Source organism: Anomaloglossus baeobatrachus, chromosome 3, assembly GCF_048569485.1.
Source record: "Anomaloglossus baeobatrachus isolate aAnoBae1 chromosome 3, aAnoBae1.hap1, whole genome shotgun sequence".
Lineage (NCBI taxonomy): Eukaryota > Metazoa > Chordata > Amphibia > Anura > Aromobatidae > Anomaloglossus > Anomaloglossus baeobatrachus.
The window spans coordinates 280,042,391-280,059,054 of record NC_134355.1 but is presented as its reverse complement, the minus strand read 5'-3'; the positions used below and the strand labels follow the sequence as shown (position 1 = coordinate 280,059,054).

At 44.0% G+C, this 16,664-nt stretch overlaps 2 protein-coding genes across 2 annotated transcripts in view; one reads left to right on the top strand and one right to left on the bottom strand.

Moving 5' to 3' along the window:
- Nucleotides 1-16,664, top strand: part of RPS12 (ribosomal protein S12) — a 338,406-nt gene that overhangs the window by 33,824 nt on the left and 287,918 nt on the right. The gene's annotated exons all lie outside the window — the stretch shown is intronic.
- VNN1 (vanin 1) overlaps nucleotides 1-16,664 on the bottom strand; it is a 146,311-nt gene that overhangs the window by 85,580 nt on the left and 44,067 nt on the right. The window contains exons 3-5 of the mRNA XM_075339877.1: nucleotides 11,801-11,931; nucleotides 8,737-8,929; nucleotides 7,410-7,701 (exon numbers count right to left, since the gene is read on the bottom strand). Of these exons, the coding sequence (XP_075195992.1) occupies nucleotides 7,410-7,701; nucleotides 8,737-8,929; nucleotides 11,801-11,931 (616 nt within the window). The remainder of the gene's footprint in view (nucleotides 1-7,409; nucleotides 7,702-8,736; nucleotides 8,930-11,800; nucleotides 11,932-16,664) is intronic.

Below are 16,664 nucleotides of genomic sequence, written 5' to 3'. Positions count from 1 at the left end.
GGGGGGTGCATAGCATGGGGGATGGAGCACGATGGGGGGCACATAGCATGGGGGATGGAGCACGATGGGGAGTGCAGCATGGGGGATGGAGCACGATGGGGGGTGCAGCGTGGGGGATGGAGCACGATGGGGGGTGCCCAGAATGGGGGGATGAAACACGATGGGGGGTGCGCAGCATGGGGGATGGAGCACGATGGGGGGTGCGCAACATGGGGGATGGAGCACGATGGGGGGTTCATAGCATGGGGGATGGAGCACGATGGGGGGTGCGCAGCATGGGGGATGGAGCACGATAGGGGGTGCGCAGCATGGGCGATGGAGCACGATGGGGGGTGCGCAGCATGGGGGATGGAGCACGATGGGGGGTGCACAGCATGGGGGATGGAGCACGATAGATGGAGCACGATGGGGGGTGCACACCTCCCCCCAAAACACACACACACCGCCACACACGCACCGCACAACACACCACACACACACTGGGAACCACAAACACCGCCCTACACAGACACCCACACACACAGACAACGCCGCACACACACAACACCCAACACACAAACACCGCGGCACACACAAATATACGCACATACCGCACAACACACACACTGCACAAAACATACCTCCCCCAAAACACACACACGCACTCCACACCCACACAAACCGCGCAACACACACAGCACCACACACACACAACGCTACAGACACACAGCGCTCCACAAACAACGCAACACACACAACACAACACACAAACAACACCGCTCTCACCCCCCGCCACACCCAGACAACACAGAGCATTTACAGCGCACTACACAAACACTGGCAACTACACACAACAACATCTATATATATATAACAAAAATCATACATTAACTACACAATATATTTTTATATATATATATATATATATATATACTGTATGTATACTGTATATGGATATATATGTTGTATATCTAGCCTTACATTCACCAATGTTAGGAAACAAGCAACAGACAAAGCAGGTAATAAGAATTCTGAATTGATGTATCACTTGACTTTAAATATATATGGACACATTCGCAAATAATGATTTTTACTTAAGTTACAAGATATCTTTAATTTGAAATGTTGCACTAAGTTTTAGTCTTCTTCATTCATTTTGAGACTCCTGAAATGCAAGTGTTGTATGTTCCTAATTTCATACTTTGATATTGTGAATCTGTCTAAGGGCACGCTCACATAAGCGTATGACTCAAATGAGTGCAATGCGAGAAAATCTTGTATTGCACTCGGACCACTGTTATTCAATGAGGGAGACCAGATGGTCAGCTTTTTTCTCCACCAGATTCTGAATGAGGGAAAAGTCGCAACATGCTGCGATTGTCAGTGAGAGACGTGTCACTTGCACCCATACAAGACTATGGGTGTGAGAGAAAAATCGGACTGTACTGAGAAGACATTCGAGTGCAGTGCGATAATTGCATCAGCTAACAATGGAGGAGATGGGGAGATTAACCCCTCCCTCTCCTCCACAGCGCCCGCCCTCAGCTTCACAGCTGTTATCAATCACAGGATCGGATCACAGTTGCATGACACTCGGCTCACGCTCGCAGTACAGCCTGAGCCGAAGGTCCTTAGCATATCGCATTCAATGCACTCACATCGGTTGCCATATGATTGTGTGAATCTAGCCTAATATATGCTTGATGTGAGGTCTCTGTTCCTCGGTTACAGATGTCTTCACTAGCTCTCATGTATCAGCACATGGGAGAGCAGAAAGAGCCATCAGAGGCAGTATCAGTGCTCTAATAGGTTTGTGTCAGGTCTTAAAGAACACCTAAGTAAAAGTTTTACACTCTCTGCAGCAGAAAAACATGATAGTCAAAGCATTAACAAAATCTATTTAGAAGATTGATTTATTTTGCATTTGAGAAGCAAATCCCCCAAGAAATAATTCATGCCACCCTCGAGTCTGACATAAAAAAGTTATAATATTGAATGATTATTACTTTTACCTCGCCACTACTTGTTCACTCATTGTGTCACAAATCCACTGATTCCAGGGCCAGTTTTATTTTCCTGTCGCAAGAACAGTACGCTTTTCATACTATCTTATTCACACTGTGATTTAGGACAAAGAGCAGTGCTGGCCATTTAGAGAACAGGGGTATTGTACCAGACCAATAATTCACATTGTGCAGTCATATTGGAAGAAAGAAGAATGCTCCCCAAAATTGTCAGATGGGCAGCACAATAATTAAATAAGGAGAGCAACATTTCATAATTACACTGTATACTCTGTATTGTGACATTTTAATACCATACTGCTGGATTGCACCAGTATGTACGGTTCCACTTGCGTTTTGCATGGGCGAATGCAATCCGATAAAAAATCGGATTGCTCTCACTCTAGTGCAAAACTATGGGGTCGTGTACATCTGCGATTGATTTCTCATGCCATTGCGGCATGCGGAATGAATCGCAGCATGCTGTCATTAACCATGACATACAAAGCCATGCACAGCCTGTCTCCTCCCTACATCTGTGACCTAGTCTCCTGGTACCTACCTGCACGCAACCTCAGATCCTCACAAGATCTCCTTCTCTGCTTCTCTCTTATCTCCTCTTCCCACAATCGCGTACAAGATTTCTCCCGTGCATCCCCCATACTCTGGAACGCTCTACCTCAGCACATCAGACTCTCCACTACTGTGGAAAGCTTCAAGAGGAACCTCAAGACCCACCTCTTCCAACAAGCCTACAACCTACAATAGCCCTCAGTCCAGTAGACCACTGCGCAACCAGCTCTGTCCTCACCTATTGTACCATCACCCATTCCCTGTAGACTGTGAGCACTCGCGGGCAGCGTCCTCTCTCCTCCTATACCAGTCTGTCTTGTACTGTTAATTATTGTTGTACGTATACCTTCATTCACTTGTAAAGCGCCATGAAATAAATGGCGCTATAATAATAAATAATAATAATGCAGCATTTGGCAGCGATTCTCGGCTCAGGCACCCCCATTATTATTATTATTATTATTATTAGTAGTAGTAGTATTATTAATATTTATTTATAGAGCACAATTGATTCCATGGTGCTGTACAAGAGAAGGGGTTACTTAAAGAATATATATACAAATTGCAATAGACAGACTGGTACGGAGGGAAAAGTACCCTGCCCTTGCGGGCTTACATTCTATAGGATTTTGGGGAGGAAACAGTAGGTGGGGTGTTGGTGAGGCGGCAGTTGCGGCATTGGTGACGCATTGGAGGTGTGCCACCCCCGTGTCAGCAGCCGGGCTGCTCGGATCCAGATCCGCGGTGGCTCGAAGGGCGTCTGGCCCCAGGGGTTGTGCGGCCACTCAAATGAAGGGGGTATATTTTAGAGTTCGTGACGCCACCCGTGGTGTGTGGTAAGGGGCAGTACCACCGCTGCAGCTGGGAGTACCCAGGAACGTTGGAGTGGGCAGCTAGGTGTTTAACCCCTCCACGGATAGGGGCAATGCCCCGGGACTTGGTGATGGTGTTGGGCAGTGCCGTTGGGGGTGAAAGGATCACTTGCATACCGACTCAGTCCATAAAGTTGACACCGACAACTTGGTAAATCAAAGTTCTGGACACCGCTGCCGCTGAGGGGAGCTAGTTTGGGTCCCGTCCACGATGGTGTTGCCTGATGATCTGTGACCTTCCTCTTGGCACTAAGTTCACTTGTGAGTTGGTCCTGGTAGTAGAGAACTAGTTGGGTCCCGCTCCCCAGTGTGGCTAACTGATGGAGCTTGCTCTCAGGGTTCACGCTTGGGATTTCCTGGACCATTTTAGTGGAAAGTCCTATCCCCCTCGTTGCGCTATTACCCCGATTTTGGAGCGATCTTGAAGGCTCTGTTCTCATCGGGTAAATTGTCAGGTTGCCTGAAGCTACTCCCTGACCTAGGGTCCACGTACCCCATCGTGCCCTGGTCCCAGCCCGGTGATGGCACAAGGCCGCCAGCTGTCCTCCTCGACAGTTCCGTGCCCCTTGTCATGATCCCCTTCGACCGGTGTTCCAGCTCCTACCAGGCCCAGACCACCGTCTGCCACCTAGTTAGTTGCAAGGAGCCCGGCTCCTTACCTCCTCTCTCCTTCACTTCCTCTACTTCACTGTCCCTTTCTCTGACTGACTCCTGACACTCCTGACCTCCCTTTACCAACCCCCCAAGTGGGCGCCCCTATTCCACTCAGGTTATCCACTGGTGTGTCTGGTGGGTGTGGTGCAGAGTGTTCCTAGGATTTTGATTGACTGTTGTTGGCAACACCATCATTAGGGACCCGTAACTAAGGAGGAGGTGGATATTGCACAGAAGGGCAAATTGCACAATACCCTGTGACGACCTGATAGGCCAGGGCGTCACAGAGTCATTGCAGATTCTAGGCATTTCTAAACAGATGAGTTTTTCAGGTTCCGTTTGAAGCTTGCAAGTGTAGTAGATAATCTGATGTGTTGAGGCAGCGAATTCTAGAAGACAGGGGATGCTCGGGAGAAGTCTTGGAGGTGATTGTATGAGGAGCGAATGAGAGAAGAGGAGAGAAGGAGATCTTGTGAGGACCGGAGGTTATGTGTTGGAGTGTAGCGGGAGATTAGTTTGGAGATATACGGAGGAGACACATTATGGACAGCTTTGTAGGTCAGTGTTAGTAGTTTGAATTAGATACGGTGGAGGATTGGGAGCCAATGGAGGGATTTGCAGAGAGGAGAAGTAGGGTGGTTTTGAGGAGAGAGGTGCATCATTCAGGCAGCAGAATTAAGGATGGACTGGAGACATGCAAAATGGTTAGCAGGGAGGCCACAGAGGAGGATGTTGCAGTAATCAAGGTGTGAGATTATGAGAGCATGCACTAGCATTTTTGTAGATTGAGGATTGAGGAAATTACGGATTCTGGAAATATTTTTGAGTTGAAGACGGCAGGAGGTGGTGAGGGATTGGATGTGTGGTATGAAGGACAAGGCAGAATTGAGGGCCACTCCGAGGCACTGAACTTTGGGTATTGGGGAGAGCGTGATGTTCCTTATTGTAATAGATAGATTAGTTAGGGAATGTAGGTGAGATGGAGGAAAAATGATTAGTTCAGTTTTGGCCGCAATGAGTTTTAGGAAGCGAGAGGAGAAGAAGAAGGATATGGCTAATAGACAATTTGGGATTCTGGACAGCAGAGATGTGACATCTGGGCCAGAGAGGTAGATCTGAGTGTCATCGGCATATAGGTGGTACTGGAAGCCATGGGACTTTATGAGTTGTCCCAGGCCAAATGTATAGATAGAAAAAAGCGAGGGTTCCAGGACTGAGCCTTGAGGGACTCCAACAGAGAGAGGACAGAAAGAAGAGTTTGTGTGGGAGTGAGAGACACTAAGAGGTACTTTGCACACTACGACACCGCAGCTGCAATGTCAGTAGGATCAAATTGAAAGTGACGCACATCCGGCGTCGCTGTCGACATCGGAGTGTGTAAATCGTTTTTGATACGATTAACGAGCACAAAAGTGTCAAAATCGTATCATCGGTGTAGTGTCTGTCATTTCCATAATGTCGCGGCAGCGACAGGTACGATTTTGTTCCTCGTTCCTGCGGCAGCACACATCGCTGTGTGAGAAGCCGCAGGAGTGAGGATCATCTCCTTACCTGCCTCCCGCGGCTCACGCCGGCTATGCGGAAGGACGGAGGTGGGCGGGATGTTTACGTCCCGCTCATCTCCGCCCCTCTGCTTCTATTGGCCGCCTGCCGTTTGACATCGCTATGACGCCGCACGGCCCGCCCCCTTAGGAAGGAGGCGGTTCGCCGGCCAGAGCGACGTCGCAGGGTAGGTAAGTGCATGACTTCATAATACTGACCTGGATATGTGCATTACGCTTCTCTTGCTGCTTCCCCCCGCGGACAAATTAGCGGCCGTGCCGTGTGAGCAGTACAGAAGGGACTTCCGGGTGTATACACCTGGCGGTGTCAAACATCGGACCGCACATGCGTTAAGTGACGTCTGGGAAGAGTGTCTTCCCATGCATACGCTAGTGTCTGATTGACTACCGCCGGGTGGATTACAAACAACTTCTGGGTCCCAATGACTGCGCACGTGCAATTGCTGGCCAGCTCAGCTGTTCCGCGGCGGGAATTTTGATGATAAAAACGGGTCCACTGGGCTCAATCAGACAACGTGTGGTGGCCCTTGATGAAGGTTCACAAAACGCGCGTCGGGCTCTGACCAGTGACTACCTGTTCCTGCCCATTCATCGGGAGGGTTTTTCTCCGTGCGTCCCTAAGGTAAATACTATTGAAGACTGCGATATTGCACTGTATGGGATAGGGACCTGCGGCAGTTTTAGTGGATAAACCCCCGACTATAAGTGGGATATTATTGGAATTTGGATCTGTGGGAGGTGGGCCTACGAGTGCCTCCATTCTATTTGTATTCTACGGTTTTCTCACTCCCCCAGACCTCCTTTTGATAATGAACATTACTGTAGCCACCTGGTCTCCACCTTGTTGAGATTTACTACCTCCTTGCTATTTCCTCTCCAATCGAATATAGAGTCTTTTCTCTAAGCTATGTTTGTCTAATGTATATTTAATAAAGTGAATGGATTTTTACACTCCATTGTGTGTTTCACACTTTTGTACAGGTAAGTGCATGTGAAGCTGCCGTAGTGATAATGTTCACTACGGCAGCTATTACAAGATATCGCAGCTGCGACGGGAGCGGGGACTATTGCGCTCGGCATCGCTAGCATCGGCTTGCGATGTCGCAGTGTGCAAAGTACCCCTAAAAGTGCGGTTGGAAAGGTCTATGAGAGTGTGTGAAACATCGCACTGCACGTGCATACAATTTGAGTGCAGTGCGATATACGCAGAGACAGGCAGCTGAGGAGATGTGGAGAAAGTGCTCTGTCCCTCTTCTCCGCACCTGTGATGAGGGTCATTAGCATATTGCTACAGCTGTGCGCAAGTGGAGCAGTACCCTATGCTGCAGTCTAGTGCAGAAAATAAAAAAGTACATATCTACCTTAAGGGCCAGTACTACCCTAGCAATCTCCAAGCTGCCTTTCCTAATGGTCACATGTCATTATTATGCTGCATTGAATAATAGACAGTGATAGCACCCATCAGACACAATAGACTTTTCATGGGGTCCCTCAAGTTCTGTTGGAAGTCCGTTTATTTGGCCTTAAGACTAGACAGTTCCTTCCATCAAATATGTTGAAATCCATGATTCAGATTCCCTATAGACCCTTGGCCATAGCTGTGAGTAAAGCTTGTAGAGGTTTTTGACTTATGGAAAAGTGGGCCACAAATAATCTTATTGTAATAATGAAACTCTGGTTTTGGTGGCAGTGATGTTACGTCAACAGAACACATCACCACTGCAGCCAATTAAACTATACATCTGAGAAATTGCATTTGGAATTACCTGTCATCCTATTGCTTGTTTTATGGGTGTTAGCAGAAAGCAAATTTACACCCATTCCTATGGCCCATGCTGAGTGGAATTCTATAGCAGTCAGATGCGGGAGAAGATTCATCCATGCAGTAGGGAAAAGAATCGTGTCCACATTGTGCTCTACTACCAGTGCAACAGCTGGGTCATAAAAAAGTATATCAAAGCAAATAAAAATTCCAAATTTTCCAAATGGAGTGTCAAAGGTCACAATCTCAGGTTCTTTGGGTACGTTAAATTGGACCTCTCCAAGAAACAGGTGATACTGTAAGAAAGATGTACCATTAGACAAACCATACAATTACACAGATATAAGTTGTATAACTCGCTATTAACAGAAACTAAGAAAATGTAGTAAAATAGTTATTACAGTTGGAAAAAGAAATGGAGAAACAGATTTACAAAAAAAAATAATTTTTAGCATACAACAGAACTCCACAAATGAATTGGCTGCCTCAGAACAGAAATCTATGAAATCTACGCACTGTATAATTAACCTGATCACATTTAGACCTGGCATGAAAAAGTTTCTTTTTAAAGAAATATGTATTAACTAACTAAGCTCATTAAAGCACACAAGTAGAGACCTAACAAATAAAAGGGGTTGTCTAGCCTTGGGGTGCAAGCCTGCAGTAATTCTATGTGACTGCAGACACATGAATCCTTCCTTCGTACAGTGAGTACTTCTGGCCACATTCCGACTAGACTAGACTATCTCAATTCACTTGTATTGTGCTAGGTCATTACGTTAAGTCGCTGCATCATTTGCAAAGACTACTACTCCCAACAGCCCTGTGGCCCAGGTCTACCTGTGGAGAGCTATACCAACTCAGTTGCGTCACCACTGACCCCCAGGGGACTGAATAGCAGCTGCGGCACCTATCTTGCCGCACACCCCAGGTGGCGTCTCGACTTATCCCATATAAAAATCTCCACTGCCATTTATTAAAACCACACCGCCGGAGTCACGAATCCAGGCCCTGTCACCGTATCATCCTCCGAGCAGCACAGAGCCGGCCCGGTAACGAGTAACCCCCAGGCCCCAGTGCAGATGTGTTACTAGCGTAACACATATTTTTTTATGATGTGTTTATTGAGCTCTTTTTCAGGCAGGTTCTAGAGCATACCTATCTGAAAAGGATGTTGTGTGACCCTACCCTAAAACATAGTTCTGAGAAGGACTTTGTCAGGATACCATGCTACCCATAGTTTTGGCAATATCAAATTGAGGACAGATTCTTTTTAAGAAAATATTTGTTTAACATACAAATTAAAAAGAGAACAAATCATAAATACATACCTTGTGATAGCGCGCTACTAACTTCCCATTAGAGTCATATACTACAGCAGTATTATAGTTATATTGGCCGTCATCCGGGCATCCGACATCAGAAAATTTACACAATTTTTTATCACCAATATTTGCAACCACATAAATGAAATTATTCTTTGCCATACAACTCAGTCTTGTCTGAACAGGAGCTCGGCCAAACCTGCACAATTCAAAGGCAATACATTGTCAGAATAGATACACCTTCACAAAAAATCTGCAGAGTGGAAGAGGACTTCATCAGCTCTAGTGCCACCTACTGGAGGTAGCAATTCTAAACTTCAATAACAACTCTTAAACAAGACTTGCTATATGACTTAGGAGAAAAGCCAAACCAGGTTTTGGGCAACAAATGTATTAGGCAACTCCCTAAAATATGTGTTTGCAAATTGAGGTTGTAGCCTAAGGCGGGCTTTGCACACTACGACATCGCAGGCGCGATGTCGGTGGGGTCAAATTGAAAATGACGTACTTCCGGCATCGCATGCGACATCGTAGTGTGTAAAGGCTCGATGATACGATTAACGAGCGCAGAAGCGTCGTAATTGTATCATCGGTGCAGCGTCGGCGGAATCCATAATTACGCTGACGCGACGGTCCGATGTTGTTCCTCGCTCCTGCGGCAGCACAGATCGCTGTGTGTGAAGCCGCAGGAGCGAGGAACATCTCCTACCGGCGTCACCGTGGCTTCCGTAGGATATGCGGAAGGAAGGAGGTGGGCGGGATGTTTACATCCCGCTCATCTCTGCCCCTCCGCTCCTATTGGCCGCCTGCCGTGTGACGTCGCAGTGACGCCGCACGACCCGCCCCCTTAATAAGGAGGCGGGTCGCCGTCCAGAGCGACGGTCGCAGGACAGGTGAGTCCATGTGAAGCTGCCGTAGCGATAATGTTCGCTATGACAGCTATCACAAGGATATCGCTGCTGCGACGGGGGCGGGGACTATCGCGTGCGACATCGCAGCATCGGCTTGCGATGTCGCAACGTGCATAGCCCGCCTAAATCCTATTGAAAATCTGTGGTAAGACTTGAATATTGCTGTTCAGAGATGTCTCCATCCAATCTCACTGAGCTACAGCTATTTTACAAAGAGGAATGAGGAAAAATGTCTGCCTTTAGATGTGCAAATCTGATAGAAACATACCCCTAAAAACTTGCAGCAGTAATTGAACAAAAAGATGGTCCTGCAAAGAATTGGGTCCAGGGGGCTGAATACAAATGCACATCCCAATTTTTTTATTTACATTTTTAATATATCTAGAAAAACATGCATCATTTCCTTTACACTTCACAAATACGTTTTACTTTGGTGTTGGTATTTCACATAAAATCTTAATAAAATACATTTAAGTTTGGGGGTGTAACCTGAAAAAATATTGGAAAAGTTTACTGGGTATGAATACTTTTGTAAGGCACTACATATGTTTCTAAACTATTAATACATTTTGATTTAGAGAATTAATATGAACATAACCACTCATTTCTTGGTTGATATTTGTAACTTAGTAAGTCTCCACGCATATATGTTTTACATCTTTTATTTGTTAATAATAAAGCTATACGTTTCTAAACTCCTTCTTATTGCATGTGTAGTCTTTCTTTATTCGTTTATGAATTAGAATCATGACTATTTAGCCAGATAGAAGTTAGCCAAAAAACCTTCGATCCATCACCTATGAAGTGGCTGGTGCCAAATTGATGCTTGCAAGTAACTGTAAGATTTACTCTTTTATTATTACAAATTAAGCCTTAGATCATATGGTTTTATTACTAAGTGTAAATCTATGTAGAGACTGTACAAAGCTCTTCGTCATGAGCTTTTTACACCTAGGTTTGCAACGATGACAAGTTGGCATTCTTTTACAACTAGAAGAAAGAAAGTTTGATCATAATCACGAGAGATTCTTTAAGCGGGCTTTACACGCTGCGACATCGCTAGCCGATGCTAGCGATGGCGAGCGTGATAGCACCCGCCCCTATGGTTATGCCGATATGTGGAGATCGCTGCCGTAGCGAACATTATCGCTACGGCAGCATCACACGTACTTACCTGCTCAGCGACGTCACTGTGACCGGCGATCCGCCTCCTTTCTAAGGGGGCGGTTCGCTCGGCGTCACAGGGACGTCACTAACCGGCCGCCCAATCAAAGCGGAGGGGCGGAGATGAGTGGGATGAACATCCCACCCACATCCTTCCTTCCTCATTGCTGGCGTGTGGCAGGTAAGGAGAGGTTCCTTGTTCCTGCGGCGTCACACGTAGCGATGTGTGCTGCCGCAGGGACGAGGATCAACTTCGCCCCAGCGACAGCAGCAATAATTGGGAATGTCAACGATCCAAAATCGCTCCTAGGAGTCACACACAACGAGATCGCTGCAGCGGCCGGATGTGCGTCACAAAATCCGTGACCCCAACGAGATCGCTGTAGCGATCTCGTAGCGTGTAAAGCCACCCTTACTGTAAGAGCAGTGAGATTGTGGAACTCTCTGCCTCATGATGTTGTAATGGTTGATCCACTACAGAAATACAAGGAAGGCCTGGATGGCTTTCTTGAAAAGTATAATATTACAGGTTATGTGCACTCGATTCTGTAACGAGACGGCAGAGCAAACTAGTCTGGTTGCCGTATGTAGAGACAGGAAGGAGTTTTTACCAAAAAAGGGCAAATAGCATCTGCCTCATGGGGTTTTGCCTTTCTTCTGGATCAACATGTTAGGTTTCAGGTTGGAATTGATGTATTTGTATCTTCTTTCAACTGTAAAACTTTGAAACTATTAACATTTACTCTTTTTTTTTACAGCACTACAAAAACAAAAAACATGGTTTCTTTCTTGTAGAAACTGCACAAATCCTGCAGAAGGGTTTTACATGGTTTTTCAGCTCAGCTTCAATGAAATGAATGCTTCTTAACTGCAATACAACAAGTTGTAGAAGGGTATCACACTAATAAAATACAGTTCCTTTTCAACTCCGTAAAGACATTTCTTAGGAAATTGTGCATTTATTTATAAAGAAAAGCTTTATGCTATTTGTGTACCTGTGAGGGTCAGAACATGGTATCCAGTCAACACTTGGGTCAGGAATATCTTCCAGGAAAGGGTAAATTGTTTGCCTTGTAAATCTCCAACCATATATACCATCTTCTGGGGTGACAATCAAATGAGCACCCTAAAAAAAAAAAAAAAAAAATCAGTATAAAGTGTATATGTGGGATTGAAGGCAAAACATCTAAAATACAAAATAAACTAAAAAATAGAAAAAGACTAAACAAGAATATATATAAACCTTTCTTTTTAGTCCAAAATTAACCCCTTCCTGCTGCAGTCAATTTTTGTTATGCAATTTCATTTTTCTCCTCCCCTTATTCTAAGTGCCATACTTTTTTAATTTTCGGCTTTCATAATCATATGAAGGTTTGTTTTTGTGGATAAGTTGTAGTTTTCAATGGTACAGTTTATATTACCATACTGTAAAGCAGAACCAAAATTCCGAAGGAGTTAATATTGTAAAGAAAAAAAAAAGAAGTGCAATTCCACCATTATTTTAGGAGGAGTTGTTTTAACAGCATTTATTATCTAGTAGAAATAACCTGTCAATATAATTCTCCAGGCCAGAATATTTACAGTGAGAAAAATAGCATATATAGGGTTTTTTTATTTCAGAAATTAATAATAAAAAATTGGTTTCTGGCATTTTCTGAAACCTTTTTATTTTTCTTTGAAGCCTTTTTTTCATAGCGAGCTGTTCTTTTTACTGATACCATTTAGAGTTTGCATTTTTGGGGGTAAATGTGCGGCTTCAAAAACAGGCATTTCTTCAATTTCAATTTTTTAATTATTGCTATTTACTGTGCAGTTTAAATATTTTAGAATTTGATAGACTGGAAGTTAATGCAGCAATACTGAATATGTTTAAAGTTTTAATATATTTTTTAATATCTTTATTTCTTATTTTTGTAAAAGGGGTGATTCAATTTATAGATAAATTGGAGACCTTGTAGGAATGCTTAGACCTGACACCCATAATGTGATGGTGTACCACCAAATTATGCGTGTCAGGTCCGAGCATTCCTACAGTACAGACCAAACGTTTGGACACACCTTCGCATTCAAAGAGTTTTCTTTATGTTCATGACTCTGAAAATTGGAGATTCATATTGAAGGCATCAAAACTATGAATTAACACATGTGGAATGAAATAGTTAACAAAAAAGTGTGAAACAACTAAAAATATGTCTTATATTGTAGGTTCTTCAAAGTAGCCACCTTTTGCTTTGATTACTGCTATGCACACTCTTGGCATTCTCTTGATGAGCTTCAAGAGGTAGTCACCGGAAATGGTTTTCCAACAGTCTTGAAGGAGATCCCAGAGATGCTTAGCACTTGTTGGCCCTTTGCCTTCACTCTGCGGTCCAGCTCACTCCATACCATCTCGATTGGGTTCAAGTCTGGTGACTGTGGAGGCCAGGTCATCTGGCGTAGCACCCCATCACTCTCCTTCTTAGTCAAATAGCCCTTACACAGTCTGGAGGTGTGTTTGGGGTCATTGTCCTGTTGAAAAATAAATGATGGCCCAACTAAACGCAAACTGGATGGAATACCATGCCGCTGCAAGATGCTGTGGTAGCCATGCTGGTTCAGTATGCCTTCAATTTTGTCACCAGCAAAGCACCCACACACCATCACACCTCCTCCTCCTTGCTTCACGGTGGGAACAAGGCACGTAGAGTCCATCCGTTTACCTTTTCTGCGCCGCACAAAGACACGGTGGTTGGATCCAAAGATCTCAAATTTGGAGTCATCAGACCAAAGCACAGATTTCCACTGGTTTTATGTCCATTCCTTGTGTTCTTTAGCCCAAACAAGTATCTTCTGCTTGTTGCCTGTCCTTAGCAGTGGTTTCCTAGCAGCTATTTTACCATGAAGGTCTGCTGCACAAAGTATCCTCTTAACAGTTGTTCTAGAGATGTGTCTGCTGCTAGAACTCTGTGTGGCATTGACCTGGTCTCTAATCTGAGCTGCTGTTAACCTGCGATTTCTGAAGCTGGTGACTCTGATAAACTTATCCTCTGCAGCAGAGGTGACTCTTGGTCTTTCTTTCCTGGGGCAGTCCTCATGTGAGCCAGTTTCTTTGTAGCGTTTGATGTTTTTTGCCACTGCACTTGTGGACACTTTCAAAGTTTTCCCAATTTTTCGGACTGACTGACCTTCATTTCTTAAAGTAATGATGGCTACTCTTTTTTTTTTTTTACTTAGCTGCTTTTTTCTTGCCATAATACAAATTCTAACAGTCTATTCAGTTGGACTATCAGATGTGTATCCACCAGACTTCTGCACAACACAACTGATGGTTCCAACCGCATTTATAAGGCAAGAAATCACACTTATTAAACCTGACAGGGCACACCTGTGAAGTGAGAACCATTTCCGGTGACTACCTCTTGAAGCTCATCAAGAGAATGCCAAGAGTGTGCAAAGCAGTAATCAATGGATACAAGATATGCAGCATCTGAAACAACATATACTGGAAGCCTGTGCTAGCATTTCTTCTGCGGTGTTGCTATCACTGTATCAGAGTAGGAGAAGAGAGTTGCATTGACAATCCAACACAATGGCCAGCACTTTGAACACATATTATAAGTGGTCATAAAAGTGTAAATAACTAATGAACAAATAAAGTTATGTTAAGACCAAGCACACCATTGTTTTTCTTGTGAAATTCTCAATAAGTTTGATGTGTTACATGACCCAATTGGAAAAATTAAAATTGGATCCAAAATGGCTGACTTCAAAATGGCTGCCATGGTCACCACCCATCTTGAAAAGTTTTCCCCCTTCTATATACTAATCGACCACAAACAGGAAGTTGATATCGCCAACCATTCTCATTTTATTTAGGTGTATCGATATAAATGGCCAACCCTGTATATATATATATATATATATATATATATATATATATATATATATATATATTATTAATTTTTTTCATCTGTTACTTAAACCAGGAATCAGATGAAAGTTTTTTTTTTATAAAAAGCAATACAGCCGTTTTGCAGTATAAAGAGAAAGTGAAATCTTCCATTATGCCACGTTATGGAGGTGCATGAGTGCACTGAAGGGCCTCCCCCCACATTGTTTAAAATGTCACTGTCAGAGATTGACTGCAGCAATTACAGGGTTTGCCGTAGTGATCTAGGTACATGCTGGCTGCTTAAAGAGGGTTCCACTACTTAAATATTGATGACCTATCCTTGGGATAGACCATCAACGTCTCATCAGCCTGGGTCCAACACCTGGCACCGCCATAGACTAACCTTTCTAGGTTCCAGGAGCGGCAGCAGGTGGCCGGAAATGCTCATTTCTGGAGCTGCTCCCTCTTCTGATAGTGGCCATGGCCAGGTATATCACATCTGCCTTGTATTTACTTGCACATATTTCTGAAATAAAACCTCCTATCTCAAAACAAAAGATATGCTTACATTCAGCATCCTAGCACCAGTGTAGCACTGGCTTTACTTTATATATGAAAATCCTGATGGTTGGTTCTCTTTAATCAGACATAAAAATAAAAAGGCTAATGTAGACTTTGACAAAAACATCTTCAGACACTCATTGCCTGCAAAAGATTCTTTACAAAGTAAACATGAATATTATATTTATGGTAAAGTAAATTTGCCCAATTACTTTTGAGCCCCTAAAATTAGGAGGATTTGTAGAAAAATGGTTGCCATTACTAAATGTTTCACAAGATATATTTTGTAGGCCTGTTAATTAAACCTGAAAGTCTACACTTCAATTGCATCTCAGTTTTTTCATTTTAAATAATTAAATAGTAACAATAAAAAGTAATAATAAAATAGTGGCATGCAGAGCTGAAATCATGGAGATTTGTGCAGTGACCATTATTTCTGGACTTACAGTGCCTACAAGTAGTATTCAACCCCCTGCAGATTTAGCAGGTTTGATAAGATGCAAATAAGTTAGAGCCTGCAAACTTCAAACAAGAGCAGGATTTATTAACAGATGCATAAATCTTACAAACCAACAAGTTATGTTGCTCAGTTAAATTTTAATACATTTTCAACATAAAAGTGTGGGTCAATTATTATTCAACCCCTAGGTTTAATATTTTGTGGAATAACCCTTGTTTGCAATTACAGCTAATAATCGTCTTTTATAAGACCTGATCAGGCCGGCACAGGTCTCTGGAGTTATCTTGGCCCACTCCTCCATGCAGATCTTCTCCAAGTTATCTAGGTTCTTTGGGTGTCTCATGTGGACTTTAATCTTGAGCTCCTTCCACAAGTTTTCAATTGGGTTAAGGTCAGGAGACTGACTAGGCCACTGCAACACCTTGATTTTTTCCCTCTTGAACCAGGCCTTGGGTTTCTTGGCTGTGTGCTTTGGGTCATTGTCTTGTTGGAAGATGAAATGATGACCCATCTTAATATCCTTGATGGAGGAGCAGAGGTTCTTGGCCAAAATCTCCAGGTAGGCCGTGCTATCCATCTTCTCATGGATGCGGACCAGATGGCCAGGCCCCTTGGCTGAGAAACAGCCCCACAGCATGATGCTGCCACCACCATGCTTGACTGTAGGGATGGTATTCTTGGGGTCGTATGCAGTGCCATCCAGTCTCCAAACGTCACGTGTGTGGTTGGCACCAAAGATCTCGATCTTGGTCTCATCAGACCAGAGAACCTTGAACCAATCTGTCGCAGAGTCCTCCAAGTGATCATGAGCAAACTGTAGACGAGCCTTGACATGACGCTTTGAAAGTAAAAGGTACCTTACGGGCTCGTCTGGAACGGAGACCATTGCGGTGGAGTACGTTACTAATGGTATTGACTGAAACCAATGTCCCCACTGCCATGAGATCTTCCCGGAGCTCCTTCCTTG